The sequence below is a fragment of the Gallinula chloropus genome, assembly GCF_964237585.1.
Source record: "Gallinula chloropus genome assembly, chromosome: 13".
Lineage (NCBI taxonomy): Eukaryota > Metazoa > Chordata > Aves > Gruiformes > Rallidae > Gallinula > Gallinula chloropus.
The window spans coordinates 14,566,790-14,580,189 of NC_140098.1; the positions used below are offsets into that span (position 1 = coordinate 14,566,790).

At 48.7% G+C, this 13,400-nt stretch overlaps 1 protein-coding gene across 1 annotated transcript in view; it reads left to right on the forward strand.

The window, feature by feature from the left end:
- GALNS (galactosamine (N-acetyl)-6-sulfatase) overlaps positions 1-13,400 on the forward strand; it is a gene marked incomplete at its 5' end in the record, with an annotated part of 57,730 nt that overhangs the window by 25,843 nt on the left and 18,487 nt on the right. Inside the window, 2 exons of the mRNA XM_084270146.1 lie at positions 193-329; positions 3,842-3,944. Coding sequence (XP_084126272.1) covers positions 193-329; positions 3,842-3,944 — 240 coding nt within the window. The remainder of the gene's footprint in view (positions 1-192; positions 330-3,841; positions 3,945-13,400) is intronic.

The window sequence follows — 13,400 nt, forward strand, 5'->3', positions numbered from 1 at the left end:
TGGTGACTGCAGCACCATAAAGGGAAATACTCTCCAAAGATGCTTAGCAGAGGATGCTCAGGAAGCAATATTTCTGCTTGGGTGGAAAGCAGCCCCTCTCTCCTCCTGGCTTTTCCTGACAGGCTTCTTTTGCAAATGAATTTCTGTTCTTTTCTCCTTGGGTTTGTTTTCATTTTTTCCTTCCCCTTTCAGGTCACTCATCAGCTGGGCAACGTGATGGATCTTTTCACCACCAGCCTGTCCCTGGCGGGGCTGCAGCCTCCCAGTGACAGACAGATTGACGGCATCGACCTTTTACCTGCCATCTTGCAGGGCAAGCTAATTGACAGGTTAGTTATGAGCCCAGAGCTCCAACCCTTGGCTCCTGACTGAACCCAGGCCAGATTTGGGTGGGTTTTGGGGTTGTTTTGGTTTTTTTTTTAATATCAAGTCCACAGAAATATTTTATAAGCTGATTGATGCATCTTTCCTCCTGCTCAGTGGGGTGGGGTAACGCTGGAGCTTTGCCCTGTGTGCCAGTTCTGTGGGTGTCAGCAGAGGTGGGATTTCCTCTCATTACCACAAAGATGATCAGGGGGCTGGGGCAGCTCTGCTGTGAAGAGAGGCTGAGGGAGCTGGGCTGGGTCAGCCTGGAGAAGAGAAGAGAAGGCTGTGGGGGGACCTCATTGCAGCCTTCCAGTCCCTGAAGGGAGCAGAGGAACAGGAGGGGAATCAGCTTGTTAAAGGGCAGAGACTGGCAAGACAAGGGGGCTGGAGTGAAGCTGGAGGAGGGAAGGGTGAGATGAGATATTAGGGGGAAGTTCTTTGCACAGAGAGTGGTGAGGGGCTGGAAGGGGCTGCCCAGAGAGGGGGTGGGTGCCCCATCCCTGGGGGTGTCCAAGGCCAGGTTGGCTGGGGCCCTGGGCACCCTTGTGTAGCTCCAGGCCTGGAGGTTGGTGTCCCTGCCTGTGGCAGGGGGTTGGAGCTCTGTGACCCTTGGGGTCCCTTTCAACTCAGACCAGTCTGGGATTCTATGATTCTATGATTTCCTGACATGTGGCATGTGCCATAAAGCAGAGTCTGGGGACAGATGAAAATGTCAAGGGGTTAGCAGGGGACCCCTGCAACAACCTCTGGCAACAGGGGAGATAAAAGCCTGAGAACTGTAGCTTGGCTAGGGGAGAATATATTATTTATTACTGGTAAAACATCCAAGTCCATGCTGGGTCTTTATAGCTCCTGCTGGAGAGAGGCTGGAGGTAAAGGCTGGGCTGCTGCAGATGGTCTAGGAGCCCACCTCCTCCTGGGGTCCTCTTTCTGTGGCTGCTTTTGCAGGGACAGCTTTAGGTTAAAGATCTTTATGTGCATGGAGGAGTGCTGTCAGCTCTTGGGTACAGGCACTAAGACCTGAGAGCAGATATCCTCGCTGGAGGTCAGAGAGGTCTTATGGTTGGGATTTTAATGAGGAATTTGGCAGCCTAGGAAATAGGAATATAAACAGAGCTCTCTCTCAGTGAGGGAATATACACATGGAAAACATATTTGACCTCTTTTCTGAGCTGGACACAGGGCTTTGTTCCTTAAAACTGCTCTTGTGCTTGTTAGTGTGAGCATTGCCTGAGAGCTCAGCCTGTGGCTGCCACCAGGCACAGGGTATTCCTCAAACAGCCTCTCCCCTCTGCTTCCCAGAGTTTGCAAAGCTGCTTTGTTGTTTAAACAGAGAATTTTGTTGCAGTCAGCAACCCCTTGGAACCCCCTGTTCGTGTTACAACTCAAGGTGCATCAGAGCTTTTTTTCCTTTGTTTTTCCCCATTTGTTTTCCCCCTCTTTCTCCTCCCCCCCAAGATCTGTCTGGGTCACAGCCCCCAAAATCTTCCCAGGAGATTGAATTGTTATATTCCTTTCAGCTGAAAAAGAAAAAAGCAAATGAAAAAAGCCCCAGGTAACAGCAGAATTCTGAGTATAAGCTGTAATCCTCGTTCAAAGCTGGAAAATACCTTTTGTTTTGGTTTAAAGCAAGGACCTAACCCCCACCCCATCAACCAGAGGGGCACGTAGGACAGGAACAGTTGAACTTGATGATCTTAAAGGTCATTTCCAACCTTGTGATGCTGTGATAGCTTGTCAAATAGAGTGCTACGACTGGAGGGGGCGGGGGGGAAGGGAGGCTGGTGGATTTTGTTGCATGTTTGATTAGGCTTTTTATTTCCTTAACGAGACCAGTTTAGCTCAGGTTCTGCCCTGTGGCAGATCTCTCCAGCCACCTTTATTTCACAGGGGAATCAGGTGGGTTAAGGATGCTGGAGCGGGCACTGCTGCCAGCAGTGTTGCCCCTTTCACAGAGTCATAAGGTTGGAAAAGACCTTTAAGATCATCAAGTCCAATCATTCCCATCCTAAGTTAAACCATATCCCTAAGTACCTCATCTACCCTGTTTTTAAACACACCCAGGGAAGGTGACTTTGTTCAGAGGCAGCTCCTTGTGCAAGGAACCTGCAAGGGGAGGCTCTGATTTTAAAACAGAAGAGATCTAAAGCCCCTCTTGACATTCAGATGTGGAGATTTCCATCTTATCTTGCAGTCAGGGACTGTTTTTTCATGGTGGCATCGCTGGAGTAAGTAGGTTTTGCTAAGTGGCACCTCTGAATGAAAGACAAAGATGTGTGTACCCTACAGAGAGTGATAAATGGCTTCACCAGCGCCCTGTCAGCAGCCTGGAACAACTGGAGGGAAGAGCTGACTCTGTCTGATGTCCTTGTGTGATGAGCTGCACCGACAAATCAAACCTCTCTCCTGCAGATGGTCCATTGCAGGAATGTTTTGTACCTTTTCTCTTGGGGAAAAAGAGGAAGAGAAACCACCAGAAATGCTGCTGGGATGCCCCAGGGAAGGGTAGTGCCTCTGCAAAGCAAGTGCTCAGAGTAAAGTGTGTTTCTCAGATCTATTTTTAATTAGGAAAAAACCTCTGGGGGGAAAAAAAAAGTGGTTTTTAGTGGTTGCTTACAACTACCTGCCAGGAGGGTGCAGAGAGGTGGGCAATGGTCTCTTCAGCCAGGGGACAGGAGATAGAACAAGGGGCAATGGGCTCAAGCTGCCCCAGGGCAGGGTCAGCTCAGCTGGGAGAGGAAAGTTCTTCCCTGGCAGAGTTGTGGGGCTGTGGCACAGGCTGCCCAGGGAGGGGCTGAGTCACCCCCTGGGTGTGTTTAACAGGGGAGATGAGGTGCTCAGGGATCTGGTTTAGCACAGGATGGGAATGGTTGGAATGGATGATCTTAAAGGTCTTTTCCAACCTTCTGATTCTGTGATGCAAAGGGAGGTTTTTGGGGAAAGAAAGCAGACAGGAGTTTAAAATAAAGCCTGTCTGGCTGCCAGGTTTTTGTGTGTGGAGTTTTTCAGAGATGATATCCAGTGTCTGGTGTCCTCCCTGGCCACCCCATCCATCCAGCACCCACAGCACACAGCTTGGTGCTGCTGGAAAGAGACTTAAGCATCCTGTATTCCCTGAATCCCCGTTTCTCTCTCACACACAATCCGCTTCTGAGCCATTTGGTGTTTAAATCGGCTCGATAGGAAATCACAGGGCCTGATAGCTCAAGGATTAACAATCCCTGGCAGCCGAGCTGGATAATGCTTCATCCTTGCAGCATGTGAGCTCTCAACTTGATGAACACTTTAAAAAGCTGTTAATTGAAACCCTTGCAGTGGAGACTATTAAGCAGCAGCCTGTTTCTGGCTGATAGCTGAACCGGAAGTCAGGCGCCATTAAAGTGTTTGTCTCCTTTATGGGCCAGGCCGCGGCCTTGGCGGCTGCCTGGGCCTGTGCTGGTGGTGATTCTCACACAGCGTTTTCTCTCCTTCTCAGGCCCATATTCTACTATCGTGGCAACGAGATGATGGCGGTGAGAGTCGGGCTTTACAAAGCTCACTACTGGACCTGGAGCAACTCCTGGGAGGAGTACAGCAAGGTAACGGGGTGCCGACCCGCAGCCTGCTCTCATTCATTCTCCTGGGGGGGGGGAAATCATCCTTTAAAGTGGGGGGTTGAATGAAAACTTAAATTAAAGTAAATTAAATATACATTTGATTTCACTTTCTAAATTGAAAATGTAAAATTTAAAATTCAATTTAAATTTTTCAATTGAAAATTCAAATTTTAAAATTTAATTTAAATTTTTAATTGGAAATTCTATTTTTAAAATGTAGTTTAACTTTTAAAACCGTAAATTCAATTTTTTAAATTTAATTTAACTTTTAAAATTGAAAATTCAATTTTAAAAATTTGATTTAACATTTAAAATTGAAATTTAAAAATTTAATCTAAATTTTTAAATGTCAATTTTAGGTTTACTTTAAAATTTTGAATTTAATTTTTCATTTAATTTAAATTTTTGAATTTAATTTTTAAAATTTAATTTAACTTTTTAATGGCATCTAAATTTCTAGATTTAATTTCAATTAATTTTAAAATTTAATAAAGCTTTTTATTTTCTTTTAAAAATTTAATTTAAATGTTTAAATTTAATGGTTAAAATTTAATTAACTTTTAAATTTTAATTTAAAAATTAATTTAATTAATTTTTAAACTTAATTTACATTTTTAATTTAAATTTAATTTCAGAATTTAAATTTTTTAATGCTGTTTTGCTTTCACAAGCTGGGTTGGGATTTTTCTTTGTGGTCTCTTAAGAGCTACCAGGTCTGTTGTGAAATTTAAGGGGGCTGATGTCACAGCACCCATCTACTGCAGTGAGAGGCAGGCAGAGGAAAAGGAGCAAAGGGATCCTGGGGGGCATCAGGATGGCCAGCAGGTCACAGGAGGGGATCCTCCCCCTGTGCTCTGCCCTGGTCAGGCCCCACCTGGAGTCTTGTGTCCAGTTCTGGGCTCCCTGGGATCAAAAAGCCAGGGATCTCCTGCAGAGAGTCCAGAGGAGGGACAGAGATGCTGAACGGGCTGGAGCATCTCCCCTGTGAGGAAAAGCTGAGTGAGCTGGGGCTGTTCAGCCTGCAGAGAAGAAGCCTGAGAGGGGATCTGATCAATGGGTATCAATAGCTGAAGGGTGGGACACAGGGGGCCATGGGCAGCCTCTTCTCAGTGTCTGTGGGGACAGGACAAGGGGCGATGGGCTCAAGTTGGAGCACAGGGAGTTCCCCCCCAATGTGGGGAAGAACTTCTTCCCAGTGAGGGTGAGGGAGCCCTGGGACAGGCTGCCCAGGGGGTGTGGAGTCTCCTTCTCTGGAAAGATTCCAGCCCCCTCTGGGCACCGACCTGTGTGACCTGTCCCAGGGACCCTGCTTGGGCAGGGGGTTGGACCCCATGGGCTCTGGAGGTCCCTTCCCACCCCTGTGATTCTGTGGAAACCAGAGTGGAAGGAGCAGCAGTTGTTGGAAACAGCAGAGTACACGTGTTTAATCTATTATCAGCTCTTCTACGAGCCCCTATCACACCCACCATAAGATGTTTTACATTTTATTTGCCAAATAGGTGCATCTTTTGTAATTTCCTGCCTGATCTTCTCCCAGTTGGATTCTAAACACTATTATTCTCCTTCTTTTGTGTCTTACTTGCCTCAGACTTGGGTACTAAACTCTGGGGCATTTCTTGAATGGCAGGTTCACACGTGTGCCTGGCTGATTATACCTTTAGACATGAACCAAAGGCATTGCAGCACAGTGATTCTGACAGCAGGCTGGGATTGGGGAGGGATGATGGGGGTTTTATGTCCTTTTTTTCTTTTATCTTACTTTTTTTTAACTTCTGGTGGCTCCTCAAGGCATCTCAAGTGCAGAAGTAAGTGCTGGTGACATTTGTGGATGTAAAAGTGCACCGCTGCTTTCATTGGGATGTCCTGGGGGTAGAAGGAAACGTGGGGCTCTGAGGGAGTAATTTCCATTCAGGGATGTAAATAGGTGTGTTTGTCTTGAGAAAACCACAACGCTCCAGGAGTCAGAGTTGGTTTTACACAGAGGAAGGAGGAAAGTTGGCTCCAAAATGCACTGCACGTTCTGTCTGAATGCTAATTCTACCCAGCTAAAATGAGAGCGTGTGTTTGTTGGGGTTAGTGGGGAGGAAAAAGCTGTGTATAGCACACGTGGAGGATTTTGCCCAGAGAGGGGGTGGGTGCCCCATCCCTGGGGGTGTTCAAGGCCAGGTTGGCTGGGGCCCTGGGCAACCTTGTGTAGCTCCAGGCCTTGAGGTTGGTGTCCCTGCCTGTGGCAGGGGGTTGGAGCTCTGTGACCCTTAGGGTCCCTTCCAACCCAGACCAGTCTGGGATTCTAAGATTTTTCCCTGCCTGAGAGATGCTGGGAGCTTGTGTGTGAGGGTCCAGGAGTGGGCTCAGTGGCGTGCTCTGCCCCTGTGTGCATGTTTAATATCTTCATCGACAGCCTTGATGAGGGAATAGCATCCACCCTGAGCAAGTGCTGATGATTCAGAGCTGGGAGGAGTGGCTGACACGCAGGACACTGCGCTGCCATCCAGAGAGACCTGGACAGACTGGAGAGCTGGACAGGGAGAAATCAGATGAGGTTCAACAAAAGCAAGTGGAGAGCCTGGCACCTGGGAAGGAGTAACTGCTGGAATCAGTATAGGCTGGGGGTGACCTGCTGGAGAGGAGCTCTGTGGAGAAGGACCTGGGGGTCCTGGTTGATGACAGTGTGGCCATGAGCCAGCAGTGTGCCCTGGGGGCTGAGAGAGCCAAGGGGATCCTGGGGGGGCATTAAAAGGAGTGTGGCCAGCAGGTCAAAGAGGGGATCCTCCCCCTCTGCTCTGCCCTGGTCAGGCCCCACCTGGAGTGTTGTGTCCAGTTCTGGGCTCCCTGGTGTCAAACAGCCAGGGATCTCCTGGAGAGAGTCCAGAGGAGGGACAGAGATGATGAAGGGCCTGGAGCATCTCCCCTGTGAGGAAAGGCTGAGTGAGCTCGGGCTGTTCAGTCTGGAGAGAAGAAGACTAAGGGGGGACCTTATTAGTGTTTATAAATATCTTAAGTATGGGATGCAGGGTGAAATGGCCAGCCCCTTTTCAGTGCTCTGTGGAGACAGGGCAAGGGGTGATGGGCTCAAGTTGGAGCACAGGAAGTTCCCCACCAATCTGGGGAAGAACTTTTCCCCAATGAGGGTGAGGGAGCCCTGGGACAGGCTGCCCAGGGGGTGTGGAGTCTCCTTCTCTGGAGAGATTCCAGCCCCATCTGGACACTGACCTGTGTGCCCTGTCCTAGGGACCCTTCTTTGGCAGGGGTTTGGACCTGATGAGCTCTGGATGTCCCTTCCCACCCCTGTGATTCTGTGAGTCTGCGATTCTGTGTGTGCAAGATAATGTCCCACAGGAGTAACTGTGATAGAAACATGTAACAGGCGCTTACACACATAGCTGGGGAATAAATAAGTGTCCCCACTGATCTCAACTGATACCTCCATGTCTGAGGATGTGTGTAGCCATGATAATGGGGACCAGTTACTCATTTCAAAGGCTCCCCTACTGTGAGCAACAGCAATCGTGCAATTAAGGCATATTTATTTCTTTCTAAGTCTTTGTTTAATGACTGCCTGATAAAAGTCAACAATTACACTGTACATCAGAGAGATGATTAAAAATTCCCCTTGCTTTCCTGCAGCTTGGATCACATGGGCTTGGTGTGGGTAAAATTGGAGTGTGTTAGTGGACAGGCTGGCCATTCACAACACATGGAGGAAGCTGAGGCTGGAATTCGTTCCAGTTCTCCTCCTGTCCTCCAGCCATTAATTACAAGCCTTGTGAGTTTTAAAAATAGAAATAAATCAGAATGCAGCACAGTCCCACAGTTCAGAGCCCTGGCTGAGGGGTTGGGTAATCTCACCTCACAGTACAGTTCCCTCTCTCTATGCCTGGTCTTCTTGGCTGTATCAATACGAGTCAGAAAGGTCAATTTAGTAATTTCAATTTAAAAATATAATGTATTTAAATACCTGCACACATGTGGCATTAGGAGCTCTGACTGACAGCAGGTTGGCTGGTCAGTGAGTGTGATTTCCCTCCCATTAGAACTTCAGGGAACGAGGTCTTGCCAATTGTAGGCTCTTTAGCATGGATCCTTGTTGCTGACCCAATGTTAATCCTTCAGCTTTCAACTGTGAAATTCTTTCTGTCTGAGGGTAAAAACTCAGACCTGAAATAAATGTAATCTGGTTGGCGTGTCACCTGTATGAAAGGGATCAGAACATGGCTGGGTGGGTCAAAACAGCTGCATGTGAGCATTCTAGAGGCTTCTTTTCTGAGTAATAATGACTGTCTTGTTATTCATAGAATCATAAAATCACAGACTAGTCTGGGGTGGGAGGGACCCCAAGGGTCACAGAGCTCCAACCCCCTGCCACAGGCAGGGACACCAACCTCCAGGCCTGGAGATACACAAGGTTGCCCAGGGCCCCAGCCAACCCGGCCCTCAACACCCCCAGGGATGGGGCACCCACCCCCTCTCTGGGCAGCCCCTTCCAGCCCCTCACCACTCTCTCTGTAAAAAACTTCCCCTAATATCTCATTTAAACCTCCCCTCCTTTAGCTTTAATCCATCCCCCTTGTCCTGCCAGTCTCTGCCCTTTAACAAGCTGATTCCCCTCCTGTTCCTCTGCTCCCTTCAGGGACGGGAAGGCTGCAGTGAGGTCCCCCCACAGCCTTCTCTTCTCTTCTCCAGGCTGACCCAGCCCAGCTCCCTCAGCCTCTCTCTGTAGGGGAGCTGCTCCAGCCCTCTGAGCATCCCTGTGGCTCCTCTGACCCCTCTCCAACAGCCCCACATCTTCCTTGTGTTGGTTCCCAGCTCTGGACACAGGACTCCAGCTGGGGCCTCACGAGGGCAGAGCAGAGAGGGACAACCCCCTCCCTGTCCCTGCTGCCACCCCTCTGCTGATGGAGCCCAGGATCCCATTGGTCTTCTGACTGCAAGAGCCACTGCTCTTCCAACAGATTTCAACATATTCCAACAGATACATGGCACGTTGTAGCCAGACCTCCTTTCACTTTCAAAACTCCCATGTTAATTGTCAGGGTGGGAAATCATTGATACAGGAAACCTGCACTGTTTTTAATTCACCCTCTCTGTGTTTGATGCTTTTTGGGTGAGATGATGCCAACAGAGCAGCCAGAACCACATTTTGGTGTCAATCCTGGAAAATGTGAAACCAGTGCATGTCCTTGGGCTGTTTAGGACTACCAGGTCTTTTGGGATGAACTAGCAAGAATGTGCCCAGTTTTGGCCTCTAACTTGGAAAACCATGTGTTTGTGGGGGGTATAAGTTAGTTAACTCATAAAATATGTATATACAAATAAAAAATGTACCAGAGACACACAGCTTGCAGCAATCAAAGCCTAGGAAAGCATAATGGGGGTATGAATCCTTCTCTCCATGTGGCACAGGGAATATTTACACTGGAAAGATCCCATGCAACCAGTATGTGGGTTTCTAGTTGCCTTTAGACTCCCATAGAATTACCATGGCCTTACTGGTCTGCATCCTCTGCCTTATGGCCTGAGATTAAAATTTCTCATCTCTCACAGCGATGGAGCTGCTCTTCTGTTCTCCCAAAATTTGTGTTGGCTTCTTTTTTTGACCCCCAAAGCAACTTCTTTTCCAGTCTGACTCCTGTCATGAAGTCTGGCATCCTTTCTGAGTGCTGGAGGTGCTGTCTTTTCTGCTGGCTTAGCTTGATTACTTGGGTGACTTCAGTTCTTGAATGGTTAGTCTCTTGAAAGCATAAAGGGATGGCTCACTGACAGAAGTGAGTGGGAACAAGCTCTCTGTGGGATGTTTTCCCCACAGGTTGTGTAGGATGCTCATCTCTTTACCTGGTTTCCATCTCCTTTACTACAGGTGGCTCATGTTTACCCAGTTTGACACCTCTGACATTCAAGAGGTGATAAATGGGACAGGGGTAGATGAAAGGGAAACTTGGTTTGAAAAATGCCTTTCTATTTTTAAATAGTAAAAGATATTTGAAATAGTTTGGTAGAGGGAGAGAAATCTTCCCCCCACACACACACCCCTTCCTGCACAAGACTGGGGTCCCTGTTGCTCCAGGGCTGGTGGATAGGAGCACATAAGCTTTTCCACCATCCCTGGCCACCTTTCTTCTTGCAGCAAGTAGCAGCAGTGATAAAAATAGCCACGTGTTGTGTGTAGGAGCAGAAATAAGAACTAAGAATAAACCTGGGGACATCCCTCTTTGAGATGGCATAACACACAGGGCTTTCCCTGGAAGTCCTGCGTTCTTGTGGCTCTCAGCATCCATCCTTTCAGCCTGTAAGTTGTGCTTGTTCATCACCTAGTTTGAACTGGATTTGCAAAGTCTGTGATGAATAATAGGTGCAAACTTAGTGTTTCTGGTTTACTACTGCTGGTGGTGCACAGCTTCTTGTTCCTAAACCATGAAAACTCAGTGTCTGCACTGGTATGAGTTCTTCTATCCATGGGATTGAAGGGAGAGGTACATTTCCTCTTCCTTGTTTGGAAGGAGAGGTCTGAAAAGGGAAAAAAAAAAAGGATTCTGAGTAAAAAGTACCCCCCAAAATATGAATAACTAGCAATTCCTTCAGGAAAGAAAGGGAATAATGGTATGTAGAGGAGGCAGGTGTGGGAGCTAGCAGGAGAAAGGAAATTTCCATCTCTCTGCCTGCCACAGAGACTGTCCAGCAGGGACTGGTCCTTGTGTCCTCAAAGAGCAGTGATGCAAGAAGGGGAAAAAAACCCCTAAATTAATTAAGAACAAAAAAGTGGGAAACACCCTTTGGTTCACTGGAGAGTGGCTGATAACATCAACCTTTCTGCTGTAGTACCTTGTTAGTATTCTTCAGTGGTATTTCAGGAGAGCTCCTGTGTCTTTAAGTGATGGGTGTAGGTGCCTGCGAGAAGCCCCTATTGTTTTAATGTAAAATGCCAAAGGGGTTATTCCTGCTGCAGTCTGTCTGATTGCCCTTCTCCTCAACGTGAAGGGATCGATAAAGCCTTTTCTGCAAAGGGGGGGATGTGAAGTCAAGTAGAACCTCACAAATAATGACATTTGATTGTGGTCCTCTGAGCGTATGAGCTCGCCATTGATCGCTTCTGCTTGAGAGGCGCTGGAGGCTTGCTGATCTGCCCATCTTCTGGGGGCTCTTCCAGACAGTTAACACATTAGAAGCAATTTTTGTTCAACAGGGTTGAAGCTTGGAGGTCCAGCTTTCAGGTGTGTGGTCACTCAGAGCTCCAGTTTGGGAGGGTTTTGCTGGGAGAGGGTGAGAACAGCTGCTGGTGTCCCAAATTAACTGGCTCTTTTCTCCTTCCAGTATTAACACAGCTTTGCTGCTCTGGGTTTTCATAGAATCAGAAGGTTGGAAAAGACCTTTAAGATCATCCAGTCCAACCATTCCCATCCTGTGCTAAAACAGATCCCTGAGCACCTCATCTCCCCTCTGTTAAACACACCTAGGGGGTGACTCAGCCCCTCCCTGGGCAGCCTGTGCCACAGCCCCACAACTCTGCCAGGGAAGAACTTTGCCCTCCCAGCTGAGCTGACCCTGCCCTGGGGCAGCTTCAGCCCATTGCCCCTTGTCCCAGCTCCTGTCCTCTGGCTGAAGAGACCATCGCCCACCTCTCTGCAGCCTCCTGGCAGGGCAGGGGATGTGGGGAGAAGGCATCCCCTCAGCCTCCTCTTCTCCAGGCTGAACACCCCCAGCTCCCTCAGCTGCTCCTCAGAGGATTTGCCCTCCAGCCCCTTCCCCAGCCTGGTTGCCCTTCTCTGGACTCGCTCCAGGACCTCACTGTCCTTCTGATGGTGAGGAGCCCAGAACTGGACCCAGCACTCGAGCTGCAGCCTCACCAGTGCCCAGTCCAGGGGCACAATCCCCTCCCCACACCTACTGGCCACACTATTCCTGACACAAGCCAGGATGCCCTTGGCTTTCCTGCCCACCTGGGCACACTGCTGGCTCATGTTCAGCCTGCAGTCACCCAGCACCCCCAGGCCCTTCTCTGCCTGACAGCTCTCCAGCCAGTCACCCCCAGCCTGTGTCACTGAGGGGGTTGTTGTGTCTCATGTGCAGGGTTGTCGGTGGTTTCAGCCTGACTCCCCTCCTTGGTGTGTAGCTCTGCTCGGGGTCATTATGTCCCAACCTGATGGGACATGTTTGCCTGGTGGAATGAGGAGACATGACCAGGAGACAGACCCCAGATTTGCTGCTATCAAAATCCACAGCCATTTGTCAAGTTGGGAGGGATCTGGGATAGAGCCAGGGTGAGGAATTGCCAGAGGGCTTAACGTTAACACAAGTGGTGATTCCATCACTTGGCCCAGAGCCCAAACTGGCAACTGGCTGTATTTGTCTCATGTCTATATTGACATAGCATCTGTGGTCCATTTGCTCTGGAAATTAAAGCATAAGCTGTGCAACCAAGAGCTGCTGGATCTTAGGAACGGAAAAACAACCCAGGTTACACCATTGCTGGGGAGAAGGGGAGGGGAGGAAGACGTGCTGGCTGAAAGGTTTACCTGATGGGCAGGAAATGTGGTTGGGGAGGTTTTTTTTTGGTTGGTTTTTCTTTTTTAAGGGGAAAAAAAAAATAAAGGATTGCTGGAATTTCTCCTGCAGCAAATGGGTCTGCACACAGTGGTGTAAAACACTGTGCCTGAGTGAGAGACTGGGTGCAGGAGCTCAGCTGTTTGTGGTTGCCATCTGATGTTCTCTCCTGGGCTCTCTTAGGAGGCATGGAGCTGTCGTGCTCTAGGCAGGATGTTCTGTTCAGAAGTTCAGTTCAGATTAGATGTTGGGAAAATATTTTTTTACTGAAAGAGTTGTGGGGCTGTGGAACAGGCTGCCCAGGGAGGGGCTGAGTCACCTTCCCTGGATGGGTTTAAAAAAGGGTAGATGAGGTGCTCAGGGATATGGATCAGCACAGGATAGGAATGGTTGGACTTGATGGTCTTAAAGGTCTTTTCCAACCCTGTGTTTCTGTGGCTTTCCTGGTTTTAGAATTGAAAAGATCCAAGAGTTGGCTTAATAACAGGGAGTGACCTTTCTACTTTGATACCTGTGAACACATGGAGTACCTTGGATAGTTTGCAGGGCAAAAACAGTTGGCATCTGCTTTAAGCAGCTATCGATCCCTTGCATGGTGTAATTAGCAGTCTGTCAGATAAATAGCTTAAAGGAGATAAGAGCAGGTGAAGGGGTTGTTGATTTGGGGTTTGTTATTGTGGTGGATAACAGCTGGAGCAGAGGAAGCTCCATGGGAATGTCAGGAGGAACTTTTCCCCAGTGAGGGTGAGGGAGCCCTGGGACAGGCTGCCCAGGGGGTGTGGAGTCTCCTTCTCTGGAGAGATTCCAGCCCCGTCTGGACGCCGACCTGTGTGACCTGTCCCAGGGACCCTGCTTTGGCAGGGGGTTGGACCCCATGGGCTCTGGAGGTCCCTTCCCACC